At 51.2% G+C, this 18,678-nt stretch overlaps 1 protein-coding gene across 2 annotated transcripts in view; it reads left to right on the plus strand.

The window, feature by feature from the left end:
* Pik3r5 (phosphoinositide-3-kinase regulatory subunit 5) overlaps positions 1 to 17,722 on the plus strand; it is a 66,191-nt gene extending 48,469 nt beyond the window's left edge. For both annotated transcript variants that reach the window (XM_057774898.1, XM_057774897.1), the window contains exons 6-19: positions 5,982 to 6,051; positions 10,229 to 10,403; positions 10,956 to 11,109; positions 12,068 to 12,151; positions 12,380 to 13,085; positions 13,209 to 13,371; positions 13,659 to 13,784; positions 14,267 to 14,395; positions 14,521 to 14,614; positions 14,863 to 14,939; positions 15,130 to 15,223; positions 15,312 to 15,394; positions 15,926 to 16,038; positions 16,126 to 17,722. In XM_057774898.1, the coding sequence (XP_057630881.1) occupies positions 5,982 to 6,051; positions 10,229 to 10,403; positions 10,956 to 11,109; positions 12,068 to 12,151; positions 12,380 to 13,085; positions 13,209 to 13,371; positions 13,659 to 13,784; positions 14,267 to 14,395; positions 14,521 to 14,614; positions 14,863 to 14,939; positions 15,130 to 15,223; positions 15,312 to 15,394; positions 15,926 to 16,038; positions 16,126 to 16,264 (2,207 nt within the window). In that variant the 3' untranslated portion in view covers positions 16,265 to 17,722. The remainder of the gene's footprint in view (positions 1 to 5,981; positions 6,052 to 10,228; positions 10,404 to 10,955; positions 11,110 to 12,067; positions 12,152 to 12,379; positions 13,086 to 13,208; positions 13,372 to 13,658; positions 13,785 to 14,266; positions 14,396 to 14,520; positions 14,615 to 14,862; positions 14,940 to 15,129; positions 15,224 to 15,311; positions 15,395 to 15,925; positions 16,039 to 16,125) is intronic.
* Positions 17,723 to 18,678: the final 956 nt, after the last annotated feature.

Raw genomic sequence — 18,678 nt, forward strand, 5'->3', positions numbered from 1 at the left:
AATGTTCTTTTGAGTCAATTAAAAACACCAGCAGACTCATATAAGCAAGGACATGATTCATGTACTATATACTGAGTGGCCAAACAATCCCTACACACTAGGAATGTGCAGATGCAGAATTCGAGGGAGACACGCTTCCCCCTTCAGACTGGAAGGCTTTAAAAGACTGAAAATACCAGTATTGATGGGAAAGTGAGCTGGGTTAGCTCCAGCATCACCTTTCGTGCTCTGTTCCTTCTGGAACTCAGTCCAGAAGAATACCCAAGGCTGTGCAAAGATGTAGCAGACAGACATTCATCGGATGTGTTCTTTCTAATCACTAACTGGTGCAAAGCCCTGAAGAATGACCGTGTCACTAACGGGTGCAAAGCCCAGCCCTAAAGAATGACTGTGGTCCAGCAGGCGGTAGTAGTTGTTTGTAGAATGCTATGCAGTGTTCTGAGATGGAGGCTGGGGAGATGGCTCAGCAATTAAGAGCAAACACTGCTCTTGCAGAGGATCTGAATTTAGTTCCTGGAACTCTCCATAGGGCAGCTCACAGCCACCTCAACTTCAATTTCAGGGGATCTGCCGCCCTCTTCTGTCCCCCCAGGGCACCTGCACTCACAGGTATACTCGATCACACACAGACACCGTATGCACACAACAGAAAAGTAAAATAAAAATCTTTTAAAAATGATATTTAAAAACAGCCACTTTGATAAAAAGATGTTGATTAACATCAGCTGACTGAAAAAATCCACCTCCAAATACATTGTACATTGTAATCCTTTTGCTTTTCCATCACAATGTTCACCCATTTGAGGTTGTGTTTAGTATCAGCAACATTTTACTGCTATCATATACAGTAAGCACAAGCTGACATTCTGTTCCCCAAATCAGGGACGCTGAAAAGCTCAGGCCTAAAATTTTCTTTTCGAATTCCATCATCAAGGTCCATCACTTGCTTCTCAGCCAGTCAACTGGTCTGTCTGCTCCCCGACTTTTGCCATCTCTCCCCCCACAACCAGTCAGCACAAATAAGCAGAGCAGGTGGCGGGTGGGGCTGGCAAATCCTGAAGTCTTCCAATAATATGGTCCTCTCCATGCGGTGGGGACGTGGGTGGAGAATTAAGAGCTTTAAGTCCCTGAGAAGTCACTGCATCCAGAAAGATGCTAAAGGCTATTTTAGTAGGCAATCTGCCGACCCAATTTAACACAGCATCCTAGATGGGCAACCGGCGTAAAGGCCATCTCTGTCCTGGGCCTGTCTTGGCTTCTGTCTGTTGACTGGGGTCCCTTTCGAGGAGGCAAAGCTTTCCTTTCCTTTTGCAATCTCGAGAGAAAGGATTTAAGCTTCAGTTGCCTTGTCAGTGCCTCTGTGTGTTCTGAGAACTGAACGGCTCCTTTATTTGAAGCAGTCTAGGGAGACGCTGTGTTGGGGAGGAATGTCACCTCTGAGAAGGCTGCTTCCCACTTTCAAGCAGAACCATCTGGCTAGCCTTAGCTGGATGCACGCTATGCCTTGAGATGTTTTGTGGGATTTTGGTCAGGAGCACTGTTCTCCTCTGCCCAGAAAACAAATGTGGAGAGGCAGGTGGAGGTGAGGCCCTAGGATAAAGGGATGCTAAGCTTGGGAGTCAAGAGCCATGCAAAGGAGCCATTGGTGGTAGAAATGGAAGCTGGGCCCTTTGCCTCAAAACAGGGAGGGCCCCAAAGTGGTCACTCATTTCTGAGTCCTTGGTATTTCCCTGGACTATGAGAGGTTTCAGACACACACACACTAAGGACCTGGAAGAAGTCAGATGCCAGGAGCAGGAAGTTCTCACAGACCTGCCCATCCCTCTGTGGAGGGCGAGCGGAACTGAAATAGGAACCTATGGCCTCTCCTGAGACTCGTTTCTAAATAGCTCAAAGGCTCCTACAGGTATACACTGAGCCTGGGTCACCGTTAGAATCCATTTGCTGCTGAGCCAATAGCAAGGTAGTGGAACTAACTGACTTCAAGAAAGACAGGAGAGTATCCAGGCGTGGCCGTGTATGGGCATTGACCCCAGCACTTGAGAAGCAGATCTCTGTGAGTTTGAGGCTAGCCTGGTCTACAGAGTGAGTTCCGGGACAGCTAGAACTGCACAGAGAAACCCTGTCTTGAAAAACAAAACCAAACCAAACAGAACAGCAAACATGCTTGTGAGTTTTCTCTCTGCAAAGCTACCTCTCCTTTCATAGAAGCCAAGCCCTAGTTCCCACCAAGTTGTGGATTAAATACAGTTACTTTCTTCTACATGACCTGGAAGCAGACTTATTAGGGAATGTCTTAGTGTGATTTTTGGTGGTACTTATTCTGCACAACCACTCCCATCCTCAGTAGGCCTGACCAAGGGGAGCAGTAGGAGAAGGCTGGGATAGAGACCAGAGAGCTTGAGCCCCTGAAGGAGAGGCCAATTGCTCTGTGGTTCCTTGAACTTGGTACCAGATCTCTGCGATCCCAAACCCTGGTTCAGAGTCTGCCACTCTCTAGCTGGTAGGCCTTTTGGCAAGATGTGGAGCTTACATAAATCTCAGTTTTCCGATCTGAGCAATAGGCACACAGTGCTGCTTGTCTCTCAAGGCAATCCGTGAAGTGCTGCTTCTGCTGATTTCATCTTGCAGGGGGCAGTAAGCATCTAGATGCTGATAGCTTCAGAGACAAGTCCTGTCACAGTCATAAACAGAGGTGACAAGGGACCTAGGGAGCTATGCCCTTCCCCAATTAAGTCTCAGAGACTCCGGTTGCTATGGTGACAGTTGCTAGTAGTATCCATCTGTATGGAGGAAGTGGGTGTTTATCGAAGTAGGGCTTCCCTTTTTTTCTTGACTCCATCCCCAATGGCGGCAGCCCCTGAAGTTTATGTGTTTATCGAGCCTTGACTCCTTGCTCACATGCTAATGCAGAATATCATTCTTGCCTACCAAGGGCTGATCTGGAATCCTGGCTGGTGACACCAGCACCTTCCACGTGAGGCATTCAGAAATTTTCAAAGCATAGAAACCTCAAGGATTATGTCTCACCAGGCCACAGATACATGGGTGAGGATATGACCCATATTCAACATATACATGCGTGAGAAATTCACTCCCCCCGTGCAGACTCTACAGTCGAGTGTGAGGGAAGGAACATGGACCTAGTGTGACAAAGATCTGGTTTGGCGCATGCTAGCAAATGATACTGGACAGTTGCTTACCCTCTGAGTCTCCCCGTCAAAGGAGGACTTCTGCTATTAATGACAGAGATGCCATTGCTGTGTGCTCACAGCGTGTTCAGCATGGCGAGTGTGGTCCCGTGTATCCTCAGAACAGTTCTTGGTGTGGTAGCTGGTAGACTCATTGTTCCGATGATGACACAGGATCTGGGCAGCAAGCAGCTTGTCCACGCGTGCACACAAACAAGTACTCCATATAGGAACCTACATTTCTGCTTAATTCCAAAAGTCGTGGTGAAGTCCTCTCCCATTTTCTTGATACCTTATTCCTATCGAGACAGGTGGAAGACCCAGCTGCTCCTGTCTTTATGTCAGCACCATGCTCCTCTGGTGAATTCTGTAAAGTCCCATGTCCTGTGTTGGTCTATCCTAGGATGTTCCCAGCTCAGGCCCTAGCCCACCAGTGCACCCTGTAAAGCCCTCACTTCATGTGATGCAGTAGAGGCTATCACCAGGAGAGGGCAGAAGAGGAATCTTCAGGGTGGGGTTGGGGGTTTTATCAAAGGGTCACGTTTCTACTTGGAACTGTGGGTGTCATGACTATTCAGACAGGCCATTAGCTCAGAACACAGTTTCTCTGGGTCAGGAGGTACCAGTGTTTCCCAAATATTCCCCTCTTGGTGCTTCAGAGTAAAGCAGGGAAGTACACAGGAAGCAGCCAGCACTCTATATCTCAAGACGAGGCAATGGAAATACTTTAATATGGGCCTAGGGAAGTAGCGTGAGGGGGTGGTCCTCATCGTGAATGTCACAGAAGAGTAACCACAGAGACTGCAGCTGCCAACAATGCCCAAGAGTCCAAGGCACATAGACAAGGGAAATGGAGAGAGGCTGGGGTTGGGCTTGGGGCCAGGGAAAACACTTGGTGTGGGGTGCAGTGTGCTCAGAAGTCCACAGACTGGCTTTTGGGGGAACTTGTTTTATTCAGAGACAGGGACTTTATGGCTTGGGGTGTGACTGGCTGTCCACCCTAGGTCAACAGTGGCAGAACTGAAAGTGAAGATGAAGAGCCCTGGGGGGTGGACTGATCATGGACAAAGCACTGAGGAGACCATTGCTCAGTTGGGTGAAACTCTGGTCACACAACTGTGAAGACCTGAGCTCTGCCTACCAGCACCATGTGACCTGTGCGGGACTGACAGCCTACGTGCAATCCCAGTGCGTGGGAGGCAAACCCAGGGAATCCCCAAGGCAAGCTGGCTGGTTAGATCACAGAACCAGCAAGCTCTGGGTTCAAGTGAGTGACCCTGCCTCTGCCTATAAGGTGTAGAACCATCGAGAAAGACACCCTATGCCAACCTCTGGCCCCCACAAGTGCACACATACACTGCATGCACATTAATATGTGCATACATGTCCATAAACATGCAGACATGCATACACACATACACAAGTAAAACGCACACACACACACACACAAACAAACATTAGGTAGAACTAGGGAGGTAGGGTGCTTGCCTAACACACTCTTCCCAGCAAAGCACACAAACACACACACACACGCATGCGCATGTGCACTCACAGACACACGAAAAGGGAAATAAAGTCAGAAGAAGACTTTTCTGTTTGCTTGCAAGAACGTTAGCCTATACTGTGTCGCTCTGGCAGAAGGTGTGGTGGGGTTGAATTTATCTTTGCAATGTATGGGAAGAGCCACTAGATGGCACCCCGAATCCTTAGACTTAGAAGCCCCTGTTTTAAGGGTGCCATTAGCAAAGTAGACCTAACCTTAACATCTGTGACGATTGCAAAAATCAAACATCACACAAAAGGCCAACAATTAAAATAATTAGGTCCCAAGTTAGAGGAGCACAATTGTAATTTCCTGCCATTTATTAAACAAAATCCACGGTCGTTGTGTTTGTTTAGAGTTCTCTTGACTTTCCTGCATCCAAGGGGAATTCCCTCCCGCTCCTCAGCTCAGTCCCGCCAGGGGTTCCCTGGGCCCTACAGGGACTTCCTTGTGACTATTTCTGGATGTTGTTTCCTTTCAGGGTGTTTGAAGTCGCGGGGGAGGAGGGGAGGAGGCAGGCTGCGATGGGGACTGAGCTTCAGAAAAAGGCACTGGGCAAGACCTAGATCCCCGAGGTGGTGTGGGAAGCCAGGCAGAGAAGAGGAGAGCAGAATGGTGCTGCCTGGCTAATCTGGGGCTGAGTGTGAAGGCTGATGGGTGCCTGGCACACACATCCTTCCCTGCTGCAAGAAGACACCAGGCGTGGGTCACTCTGTGCAAGGATCGAGGGACTATTTGACAGCCTCCTGGGCCTGAGTTTTCCCTCCCATAATGTTCTGCCTCCCAGGAAGGCCAAGCTGGTGTATCTCAAATGGGTCTGGGGCTCAGCTATGAGCAGCGACAGAGGTGTCCCCTTTAGCTGTCTCTTCAGGAGGAACTGAGGACCAGGGTCAAACGACTGTCTGCTCAAGGCCATGTGGGAGAGCCAGAATACAGGAGGGAGACAGAGGACTTTAACCTTACATCCCTTTCTCTCCTGCTGCCTGCTCGCGATCTGGGGACAGGGCCTGGACAAAATGGTCAAGAAGGGGCAGAGGGCAGCTGGAGGGACTGAGGGTGGCTTTGGTGTGAAGGCAGAGGTCACAGGGTATGTGTTGCAGGTGGAGAGGGACCAGTCCACAGAAGCAAAAGCCCCATGGGCCCCTCCCAGCCCGACTGCCCAGGCCTGGCTTGTAGGGAGGCCCGGGAGCATTGCCTGGGGACCTAACCTACCTACCCTCTCCCCTGTGTTCTTTGTTGGTCTGCAGGGATCTCCTACCAGCGGCTGGTGAGGGCTGAGCAGGGCCTGCCCATCAGGAGCCACCGAAGTTCCACGGTGTGAGTGTTCTTGGGGGAGGGAGGACCAGGGCGAGGACCCTCCACTCTTTCCCATTCTTCTGGATCCAGTGCTCACCCATTACCAATGGGTCACCAACCAACAAGGACCCCTGGGAACTGCGGCAGCTATGGTGGTGTTTTGTGCCTGAATTCCTTTATCCAGGCTTAAGGTCTTCTTTCAGATTGATTTTTAAAAAATATTTATTTTTATGAGTGTTTTGTCTGCATGTGTATCTGTGCCCACAGAGGTCAGTATCAGATCTCCTAGGGCTGGAATTGTGATTGGTTGCATACTACCGTGTGGGTGGGAATCGAACCTGAGTCCTCTGAAAGAGCAACCAGTGCTCTTAACTGCTGAGCCATCTCTCCAGTCCTCTTCCTTCAGATTCTAAAAGAAAACAAGGACACATTACATTCTTCATCTCTAATTTTCAGGTGAAGAGATTGGAGGTCAGAGGCCAAGGAATTTCCCCAGGATCACAGTTAGCGAGTGTCTGAGTCAGGATTTGATTGAACCTTCTTACTTAAGGACCCCTGCCTTTTCCGTGGTGTCTTTCTCCAGTTACTAAAACCAAGCTTTCTATTTTCTTTTTGGTCTGGATTGATACTAAAATATACACTTTAAATCGGGCATGGTGTCACATACCTGCAATTCTCGCATGTAAGACAGAAGATTGTAAGTTAAAGGCCAGCCTGGACTACATAATGAGACCCTATCTTAAAATAAAAAAATCATTTGACAGCCTGGCTCAGCAGTGGGGAGAGTTTCATGACGCTTAACGCTATCACTCATAATAAGTTCTGTACTGTCCTTACTTATTTAATTATTTAATTATTGCCCCAAACTTGTTATGTAACAGACGCCAGCTTTGAACTCTTGGTCCCCTGCCTTCTCAAGTGCTGGGGTGGTGTGACCGGCTTTATCCTATTCCATTTAAATAATAAGATCTAATGTGGACTCCACATACTGATGCTATCTCCACCTCTGAGTCCTGGGCTGCAGTGTGTGTGTGTGTGTGTGTGTGTGTGTGTGTGTGTGTGTGTGTTTGTGTGTGTGTGTGTGTGTGTGTTGGTTTTGAATTACTTGTGAGACAGGGTCTTGCACTGTAGCTCAGGCTAGCCTTGAGCTTACTATGTAGCCCCATCTGGCCTGCAATTTGTGTCAATTCCCTGCCTCAGTCTGCTGAGTGCTGAGACTTCAGTAAGCAGGAGTCATCACACCTGGCTCTTTGGGGTCTGTAGCTGGAAAAACACTAGAGAATGAGCCCATGCTGAGGACCCACTGGTGGCCTCTCCACCTCTTCTTTTTTTAAAAAAAGATTTATTTACTAATTATGTATACAACATTCTTCCTGCATGTATGATCTCATTATGGATGGTTGTGAGCCACCATGTGGTTGCTGAGAACTGAACTCAGGACCTCTGGAAGAGCAGCGAGTGCTCTTAACCACTGAGCCATGCTGCCTCATCTTGATCTGTCAGAAACCCAGGGACCCAGGATCGACCTCTCTCTCTCTCTCTCTCTCTCTCTCTCTCTCTCTCTCTCTCTCTCTCTCTCTGTCTCTCTCTCACGCACACACACACACACACACACACACACACATCACACCACTGAGCACACACTGCTCTAGGCCCTTGAAACACACTTCAAAGTTAAAAATGAGCCCCCCAAAAGCCTGTGGCGGATGCTGAGAAACAGAGAAGATAGAAAGTTTGGCAGTCAGTCCCGTACCTGCCACAGATCTGAGCCTAGCCACACAGCACGTGCCTGAAGCCATGCATAGTATCGAACCCTCTGCATACCAAGAACTTTCACCTGCAAGAACTTTTGGTGTCTCTTTGGCATATCCCAATGCCAGCATGTGCCTTGGTAAAATTATTAAGAAGAGTAAGGATCACTCAAACACAAACCCTGCAGTGCCTGGGTGACTCATCTGGTCATTAAGACTGACTTAATGACCGGTGGGCAGGCCGTGTGTAGGGTGGATATGCCAGTCAAAAGGAAGATTTGGGTCTCCCGTGGATGGAACTGGACTGCCTGAGGTTTAAAATCATGAGTTGTTTATTTCTAGAATTTTTCATTTTATATATTTGGAGCACGGATGGCTGCAGGCAGCTGAGACCTTGGGTAAGAGGCAGAGTACAATAGTTTAGTAAGTAGATAGGTCTTTCCAGAGGCCTGGAGAGGTGGACTAGTGAACAACCACCAATACCTTTTCATTGGTCACTGGAACTCTGAGCATTATTCTCTTATTAAATTAAAATTTCTGTTTTTATTTTGTGCGCATGGGTGTTTTGCCTGTGTGTATCTCTGTGCCCCGTGTGTGTAGCTGGTGCCTGCGGAGGTCAGGGGAGTCATCAGATCCCCTAGGACTAGGACTGCAATTACAGATGGTTGTTAGCTACCATGTGGGTGCTGGGACTCAAACCTGGGTCTCTGGAAGAGCAGGCGGTGCTCTTAACTGCTGAGTCATCTCTCCAGCCCCTCAGCATCCTAAGCATCCTTACATGCATAGATTCCTTTAAACCTCATACCAACCCTGTGCAAAAGACCTTCTCCAATAAGGAAACTGCAGCACCAAAGTTACCAGGAAATGTTCTCATTTTCATTGTCTATAAACTGAGAACAATGATGAGATTTTTAGCACAGAAATCAAGCTGGACAGAGCAGAGGCTCCATTATCCTTGTCCTACATACATGGGGGCTCAGCCATGTTGTGTCAGCCATGTTGTGCTCAGCCATGCTCTGCTCAGCAGGGCCTCAGCCGGGCAACTGTCCATAGAGCCTGCTTCGTTTTAATTCTGAGTAGAGAAATTGGAAAACAAAAACAAAACCCAGCCTCTCTGACCTGCCCCCCTCCTTCCAGGGCAGACCCCTGCAGAGCCTGGCCGGATCCTTGCCTCCCAGGTGCCTCTTGTCCTGGAGTTTAGTGCAATGTGGGGCTGTGAGAGCCAGAGTGGATTCAGGGCGTTTCTGCTCCAGCCCTTGTGGATTAACAAGAGGTTCTGAAATCCACAGAGAAATGAAAAAGGCCGCTATGAGGCACCGTGATTCTCTGATTATTTGAATGAGTTTGAAAGTCTCCATAACAGAGAACTCTGAACATGGATACCACAGACCCCAGGTGTCCTGCTGGCCCGGCACTTACCTTTCCCAGCCCCAAGCTAGAAGCCTGATGCTTCTGGGCTAGCTTGGAAAGATGTCCCCAGAGTGGAGGATTCAGAGGCAGGCCTGAGTTGACACCCTTTCCTCTGGGCAGATGTCACCCAGGTCACAATAAATGATAACCCATGGTAGGCTTGCTCTCTCTGTCCTGAAGAATGGTCACTGGGCTTCAGGTCAGCTAGACTAGTCATCATTCTTTGTGAACAGGAAGAAATGACTTTGTGAAATCAAGATCGCACAGTAGACTGAGGGCAGAGAGTAGTGGGCCAGACTGGAATACATAGCATGACCCTGTCTTAAGTAAAACTCAAGGTGAAACTTGGGTTTAAAAGTAAAGTTCAGGTTTTTGTTGCTGTTTGTTTTTTGAAGAAGAATCTCTTGTAGATTCTTCCTACAGGATTCTTCCTAGCTAGCCTAGAAACTGTGTGTAGACAAGGTTGACCTTGACCTTGTAATCCTCTAGACGCTCCCTCACCAGTGCTGGGGCTATAGGCTTGCACCACCACACCAAGTTCATGTGTACGGATCTAACCAGGGCTTTGTGCATGCTAGATAGTTACTCTATTAACTGAGTTACATCCCCAGCCCTTCAAGTTCAGTTTTTAAAATATATACATTTATTTTTAATTATTTGTATGTAGTAGGGAAGGTTATAGGTATGTGAGTGCAGGTGCCAGAGGTGTCCCATCCTCTGGGGCTGGGTATCAGATGGTTGTGAGCCGCCACGCGGGTGCTGGGAATGTAGGCTCTCTGCAGGAGCAGTATATGACTAACTGCTAAGCCTTCTCTCTAGCCCCGAAAGTTCAGTTCCAAGAGTCTTTGAACGCTCCTCCTGCAAAACACTCCAGCGTAATCATAAGCATTCCCCTAAGGAAATGGATGCCCAACACCCCCGGCCCCTTCCAGGAGGCTGCAGTCACTTGCCTAGCTCCGCCGCCCTGTGAGGAGTCCCACATGGATTGGAGTTCCACACGATGCAGCAGCCCCATGGCCTGTCCTCTGTGTCCCCAGCACTGTGCTGTTGCTGAACCCGGTTGAGGTACAGGCTGAGTTCCTGGCTGTGGCAGACAAACTGAGTGCACCTGGACAGTCACCACATGGCGCCTACACCACCCTGCTCCTGCACGCTTTCCAGGCCACCTTTGGGGCCCACTGTGACCTCCCTAGCCTGCACCACAAGCTGCAGGTAAGGACCGGGGAACCCGGGTCTGTAAAGAAGCATTTTGCTTTGGGGATATGCTAGCCTCTATAGCCCTGAGTGCCACTGCTAAACAATGGCTGTGGGCTAGCCATGATGTGCAGCTAGGTCTTGGCCAGAATCTGGCCATGCCCCAGGCACTGGGCTGGGTGTTGGTACCGAGAGTCCCAGAGGAAGGAATCATGCCATGGGGATGGGGATTAGATTTGGATGTAGGTCTAGTTCCTTTCCCTGACTCTGTGACCAGTTAGTGTGTTGTGTGGACAACCCTTCATCACTCTGTGTGCACGAGGGGTGTGTACATTCTTCCCACTCTGCAGTGCTCCTCTGGGCTCCCACCCCCCCCCCGACTTTTAAAATGAAGATAGGAGGGCAGTGGGATCACAGTGGCTCAGCTCCTTAGGCACTCAAGCGCCAGGAGGATGAGGAGGCTGGGAGCAGTTTGCTCTCTGCTGTCCTTGCTCAAGTACTGGGAATGGGGAGAGACAGGTGGCCTGGCCGTGGGCCAGGAGCACACCTTGTCTCCTCCCGCAATGTTAGTCCAAGACGCTAGAAGAGCTCGAGGACATTTTTGCCGAGACTACAGAAGCCCAGGAGCTGGCGTCTGGCATTGGGGATGCAGCAGAGGCCCGACAGTGGCTCCGGACCAAGCTGAAGGCAGTGGGAGAAAAAGCTGGCTTCCCTGGCATCTTAGGTGAGGGCTGGGGGCAACCACTCCGTCCACCTTTCTACATCTATTCTGGTACCCAGACTGTGTACACCATAAGCCTGGCAGCTCTGCCCCACAGAAACTTCCAGTTCCAGTTGAGTTCCTTAGCATCTGGGTGCCCCTCAAGTCCCCAGTCAGAGTTCCTGTGGGCTGAGTTGCCATTGTGTTGGCAAGAGAAAAAGAACTCACCCAGGGCAATCAGGCTGATCTCTTTACTGTACATGTCCCTGGGCCCACCAACATCCAATCACTTCCTGTTCTAAAGGAGGTTAGAGATGTCTTTGCTGCTCTTACCACGGAGTTAGGCAGCACAGATTCTGAGCATGGCTTGGCAGCTTCAGGTACTATGTTCCCCATCCAACCTTTTAAGGAGCCTGGCATGGTGGTGCACACCTGTAATCTCAGTGTTTGGGAGGACTAAGGTAGGAAATTACGGGTTTGAGGCCAGTTATATAGCAAGACCTTGTCTCAAAGCAAACATGCAAGCTAGACAGATGGTGGTGATGGACACCTTTAATTCCAGCACTCGGGAGGCAGAGGTAGGTGGAGCGCCAAATTCAAAGCTGACCTGATCTATAGAGCAAGTTCCAGGACAGCCAGGGCTACACCAAGAAACCTTGTCCAAAAAAAAAAAAAAAAAAAAAAAAAAAAAAAAAAAAAACACACGCAGGCAAACCGTTTAAAGGGTTTCTATGCTTTTCCTATACTGACAGTAAAATGAGGCTCAGAGGCTGTGACTGTCCATGCCCACATAGCTAAGAAAGAGCAGCCCTGTAGCTGAGAGGCAGGTACCAGCTTTCAGTCTGCCTCAGCCCATCCAGCTCTGTGGCCTCCTCTCTGCACTGTTGCCACAGTGGCCTCTTCTGTAAGGCCAGGGGTCTTGGCTGGCCATTCTGCAAGGCCCCTTCCCACTCCCCTCTTCCTGTCTTTCCTGCCCTTACAGACACTGCAAAGCCTGGGAAACTCCACACGATCCCCATCCCTGTTGCCAGGTGCTACACCTACAGCTGGAACCAGGACAGCTTCGGTAAGGGGCAAGCAGAACCAGGGCACGGGACCCAGATCGCCAGCTGTGTGTCTGATTCTGCACCTCTGATGCGCATTCCTCTGGGACCTCCCGCTACTCTCGCCATTAGTGGGGGGGGGGGGACGACTCTATAGCCCTGGACAAAACGCCTCCTGCTCTTCCAGAGCCTTCCCTCCCTGCAAGGGTTCAAAGGACACCAACCTGAACACTGCTTTTTTCTCCCTGTAGACATCCTACAGGAAGTCCTTCTCAAGGAGCAGGAGCTGTTGCAGCCAGGGATCCTGGGAGATGAAGAAGAGGAGGAAGAAGAAGAGGACTTGGAGGTCAACAGACATTCTGCCGAGAGAGACTCTCTACTCTCTACCAGCTCTCTGGTGTCTCACGACTCCACTCTGTTGCTTAGCTCCTCTCAGGCCCCAGGGCCAGTGCTGTCCCGCCAGGTCCTGACCACCTTCGTCTCAGGCCTCTCGGATGGCGTGGACAGTGGTTACGTGGAGGACAGTGAGGAAAGCTCCCCAGAGTGGCCCAAGAAGCCCGGTAGGCAGCAACGCCAGGGTCACCGCAGGCCTGGGCAGAAGTTCAACAGGATCTATAAACTCTTGAAGAGCACCAGCCAGCTGGTCCTGCGGAGGGACTCTCGGAGTCTGGAGGGCAACTCGGACCCGTCTCTGCCCCTACGGCGGGCAGGGAGCCTCAGCGGCCCCTTGGACTGTCCAGCCCAGTTCCCCTCCAGGGCTCAGCGCTCCCGCTCCCTACCCCAACCCAAGCTCAGTACCCAACTACCCAGCTGGCTTTTGGCCCCGCCCTCACACCACCAGCGCCGCCGCCCCTTCCTCAGCGGGGATGAGGACCCCAAGGCTTCCACACTACGGGTTGTGGTCTTTGGCTCTGATCGAATTTCAGGGAAGGTGGCTCGGGCATACAGCAAGCTCAGGTAAGAATGGAGCAGGGTATCATCGCTCTGCCTTATGCAGCGGGATTGTGGCGCTGGTGGACTATGGAGCCCACCTAAGTCCTGGAGTCACTGTGGATTCTCCTCTCACTGTCTCCTCACTAGGAGGCTGGAGAACAGTCACCCACTCCTCACACGGTTCTTCAAGCTTCAGTTCTTCTATGTACCTGTGAAGCGAAGCCATGGAGGCAGCTCCGGTGCCTGCCCATCCTCTCTGAGCCAGACAGCTCCAGTTCCTGGAGACCCCTTGAAGCACCCCAGCCCTGCAGTATGTTCCCCAACTTTAAGCCAGATGGGGTGGGAAAGTGGAATAGACAAGAGTGGGTTCTAGGTACTGGTTGAAAAATCTTCCAAAATGATCCCCCGTGTCTGTGAGCGCTTCCTCCTTGTTTCTAGGTCTCTGCCCTGCGCTTGGGTATGACATTCTGCTGTATGACAAAGATGGAATGTCATCGTAATTCTCTAGAGACAGAGACACTCAGCTCGGGGTTACAGATGTGATCTTGTGCCTCATAGCTATAATGGGCTGGGGCTAACTCTTGTCCCTTACCCTAGGAGTTTGGCATGGCCCCATGGGAGGACAGTACCAATGACATTTCTCACTACCTCGGTGTGCTTGACCCCTGGTATGAACGCAATGTGTTGGGCCTCATGTACTTGCCTCCTGAAGTCCTTTGCCAGGTGAGGAGACTTGGTGGTTGGGTTCGGAGCCCGCTGGCTGCTGTCACTCAGCCACACTTTGAAGATTCTGGGTTTGGGGAAATCCATGGAGGATGAGAGCTGGCTGGGGAAGGGAGAGGAAGGCTATGTAAGAAGCAGAATGGGGACTGAATGGGGTGCTCGGGACAAGAGATGGGGCCACTGTGGTAAAGGGGGCAGATCCCCAGAAGGGCACAAAGGAATTTAGGTGCCAGCTCTCTTTTTTATCTATTGGCTTGTCTCCCGAGAGGCATGTGTGCTAGGCAAGGTGGGGCCCCAAGCCTACACTGGGCTCTCGACCCAATTCTCCCTCCAGATTCCCTCTTATTTTCTCTCTCTCCCTCTTGCTTCGTCTGCCTCCAAATTGTTCTCTCTGCCTGCGTGTGTCCTCACCTCCCTTCCTCCGATGGCTTCCTTCACTCTGCCACGTCTCCCACCTGACTTGGCTGTCCCATCTACCACAGCAGTCCCTGAAGGCGGAATCTCGGCCCCTGGAAGGCTCGTCCACCCCGCTGCCCATCCTGGCCGACATGCTGCTCTACTACTGTCGCTTTGCGGCCCGCCCAGTGTTGCTGCAGGTCTATCAAACCGAGGTGAGGCATGCGTCCTGTTTCTCCCAGACTTCCTGGGAGCCTGCAGCCCTCCACCCTCACCCCTAGAAACCCCTGTGCTGGGAGGAGTCCACACTGATATACGTGCTCGGTCCTGCTCCTTCCAGCTGACTTTCGTCACTGGCGAGAAGTCCACCGAGATCTTCATTCAGTCTCTGGAGTTGGGTCACTCTGCGGCCACGCGTGCTATCAAGGCTTCAGGTGGGCACCGGGGGGACCCCTTAGAGAGATGGTTAGGAGGTGGGGTCAGAAGAGAAGAGGGAGCTGTGGGAGGTGGAGTCCTCTGAGGGGAGAGCAGGGGAAAGACTAAAGGGAGGGAGGAGTAGGGTACAGAAGGAATCCTGGCCCTGGAGAGTTGGGGCCCTGAAGCGTCTAGGCCAGAGGAAGGGGGTACCTGTGGAGGTGGGGATACTGGAAGAGAGGAGGAAGAGTATGTCTGTGTGGCACAGGTCCAGGCAGCAAGCGGCTGGGCATTTATGATGACCGGGAGGCTGTTCCTCTAACACTACAGATTATCTACAGCAAGGTAAGTGAGGCCTGCGCTGTTCTCCTTCTTCACCAGAGCTCAGGCCCAGAGCTGCCTCTAGTGTTCTCCGGCCCTCTAGTGACCCCCAGACTTCCTTTGGTACCAAGAGGTGGTCCCTTAGCATCCAGACCCTCCCAGGCACCAGGCTCCAGGGCTTTGGGTTGAAGAGTCTGGCCCTGTTGCCTTCCAGGGAGCCATCAGTGGACGAAGCCGCTGGAGCAACCTAGAGAAGGTCTGTACCTCTGTCAACCTCAACAAGGCCTGCCAGAAGCCAGAGGAGCTAGGTGAGCGGGCTGGAGAGGATGGCTGGGGGGTAGGGGGGAGATGGTGGAAGAGGTCCTGAGCCTGGCCTGAGTTGCCCTTGACCTTCAGACTCCAGCATGGAGGCGCTGACGCTAACCCTGACAGAAGTGCTGAAAAGGCAGACCCCTAAGTCCAAAAAGGGCTTTAACCAGGTAAGGGCTTTAACCAGGTAAGGGCTAAAGGCTTCTCTCACAGTCCCCACCACCACCACCTTCCGCCTGGCAGGAGTGAGGGTAGGACTTGCATGTGAAGGTGACCGAGTGTTGTATGAGAGACAGATAAGGGATTGCTGGGAAATGAGAGGCACATATGGGGTGTGGCTGGGGGTACACGCAGGTCTAGAATGTGGAGGGTGCATGTATATGAAAAGGTTGTGTGGTTGTGTGATGGCCATTCATGGTCACCAAGTCTGATCCAGTGTGGGCGCCATGTCAGGGAACCCTGGGGTCTCCAGGTTGGAGGGGGCAGTGCATTGATTCCCCCCGCCCCAAGCAGAGGAGGTAGTCTGACTTGATGGTCAGTGCACAAGAGCTGCCAGCCAGTCCTGTCCCAAACACACACACACACACACACACACACACACACACACAGAGTTCCTATGGGCTCTTCTAGGGGAAGGAAGTCCCCAGGGCTGGTAACGGTGCGGTCAGGGCTCCGAGGCCTGACTAGGGCTCCCCTTCCAGATCAGTACATCTCACATCAAAGTGGACAAGGTGCAGATCATTGGCTCCAGCAGCTGTCCCTTTGCCGTGTGTCTAGACCAGGATGAGAGAAAGATCCTACAGAGCGTGGTCAGGTGAGAAAGGTGGTCCCAGGGGAGGATGTTCCTTCTCTGCCTCCCAAAGCCTGCGGAGCCCTGTTCTTATGCTACCCTGCCCTACAGGTGTGAAGTGTCACCCTGCTACAAGCCAGAGAACAGCCAGCCACCCCAGCCGTCCTTCAGCCAGCCAGCACAGGCTGGTCCTGACCTGTGCTCCCTTCTCTGCCTCCCCATCATGACTTTCAGTGGTGCTCTGCCCTAGTGCAATTCAGGACCAGGCTGCACAGGAAAGTGCAGTTTCTCCTGGACCACTCTCCAGGGCAGCTGCTCTCTGTGGAGAGCCCAATTGTCCTGGCTTGCATCAGGATTCTGCTCTAGGCCCACCAGGGACTTGTGGCCAGTGGCATCTGGAGCCTTGGAGATCTGATAAGAAAACAGGCATTAGAGAGAGAGAGACCTGGCTGCCTAGCCAGAGAGTCCTCTGAGCATTGGGAGAGGCATAGCCGAGTGGCCCTGAAGAAAGTCTGAGTCTTGGAGTGGTGTAGATTTCTTTTCCAAGCCCTTGGCTGGGTTCATCTTTGGTTTGTCAAAGACTTGGGGACTCTGTCTAGAGGTCAGTCTCTCTAAGGCATAGAGAGGAGGAAGACGGGTGTGACCTTTCTTCGTGGCCTCTGACACCATCTCTATCCTACCACCGCAATCAGACACACTCTCACAAGCTTTCTCTCTCGAGTTCCCTGGATCCCTTGAAAAACAGCACTAATATTCGGTCCATTGCTAGGACCTGGTACAGTTTCTCTTCTGAGCCCCTTTCTGAGTCTCAGGACAAGCTTGGTTCCTTTCTAGCTAAACGACCAGAGGAAGTTAATACATTTCTTTGAGCCTCCGTTTCCTCAGTACTAGAGTAAAAGGGAAGTCAATCCTCAAAGGGAGGGCCCTTGAAGAACCTTGCCCAGAGCCTGGCTCCTAGCAGCTGCCCGAGAAAGACTGGTGCCTTGCCCTCAGCTGCTGATGCCCCACCTTTGACCTCAAGGACTTTCATAACTTCATGATAGTCCCCGTTTGACCTTTCCCCACCTATGGATGAGGTAGAGCAGCAGTCAGGAAAGGCCACCTGGGTACAAATCCTCCCCCATTTCCCTAGCAGACTGGTCCTGGTGCCCTCACTTCCTCTCAGCTGTGCAACAGCTTCCGTCTTCATGTGTTCTCTGGACGAGATCTCGGGGGGAGCAGAGAGGTGAATATCAAAGGGAAGAGACAGGGCACTCATGCACCGGGAAGGACTGGCACGCAATAGGCCAAGACCCTGAAATGTAAGCCTGCCGGACTGGAGGGGCTCAAAAAGTTGACAGAATGGCTGGGGTGATAAGGTGGCAGGCTGGACCAGGACTTGGGCTAGCACAGGCAGGTAAGGAACCTTGGGAGTTAAACAAGTTGCACAGAGAGTCCCTCTTCTGGCCCTCCAGAACTGTTCTGCTCCAAAGATCTTGGGCTTATAGGAGCCCATGAAACTCCAGAGTGCTCATGACTTGAGAGACTGTGGACAGAGCCACTGTATCCTCCATCCTAGCCGTCCACGTATCTGCCGGGTTCTGGAACAGTGGCCAGCCATGTATTTCAGTGTACTTTAACTTGCTGTGTGAACGTGTTGTTCTACCATATGATCAACATGGCTTGAATCAATGAATGGAATTTAATATTATTATCAAATAAAATTGATTTATTGTATATTTAATAACCTACAAGTATGGAGCCTGTCACTGAACTGTTTAGAGTTTGCATTTATCAGTTCAGGGCTGGAGGGATGGTTCAGCAACGCTTGCTGCTCTTCCAGAGGACTCCAATGTTCAGCGACTGCCTTGGGGTTGCTCACAACCGCCTGTACTGCAGCTCCAAGAGATCTGATGTCCTTTGCTGGCCTCCAAAAGCGTTCCCACACTTGGCATTCATTCACACAGAAACACACACTAAACACCCACACCCACACACAAACAATAAAAATAAAATTTAAAAGTATTTCACATGTAGCAGAAGTAACGCTTTAGGGTATTATTTTGATTATTTGTAATTTTCCACTCTATAGAATACATGTTTGTGCTAAATTTTCATTGACACTCCTCCGTTTCAGCCTCATCACACACGCTCACCCACAGAAGGAAGACTCCTCTACATCTCTACAGCGGAGTTCTCTGTATCACTCACTTGAGAAACCTACCTTGTATGTCCTGATGTCCCTGGGCTGGGATGGGCCTGAGGTTCTTGTCTATGAGGAGAGAGAGAGGACCTGGATCCACCCTACTAGGGAGAGCAAGGGAAGAGAGGTCGATAATGCCCTGCACACCTGAGGACTGCCTTTCCATTCGGGTCACAAGGAGGGAAAGGGGAGTGTTGGACAGTGGAGGCTGCCAGCTCCAGCATCCCAGAATAATCGCTTTGGCTCTAAGGAGATTGCAATGGCATCAGTCGGCCACCGTGCATGTCGAGAGCTCAGAGGGCTAAAAGTGGGAGCATGCGTTCTTTCCACGCAGCCACAGACACTTAGCGATCATCTGGTCTAAGCTGTGTGTGGTGTTATTGCAAGCAGTGGGGTGAGTCCAGGTCTGCACTGAGCGCTTCTCAGGCATTTTGGACCTGTGTGATAAAACACGCTATCCTCCGTGGGCAGACCTAGTCACC

The sequence above is a fragment of the Chionomys nivalis genome, chromosome 7 (assembly GCF_950005125.1).
Source record: "Chionomys nivalis chromosome 7, mChiNiv1.1, whole genome shotgun sequence".
NCBI lineage: Eukaryota > Metazoa > Chordata > Mammalia > Rodentia > Cricetidae > Chionomys > Chionomys nivalis.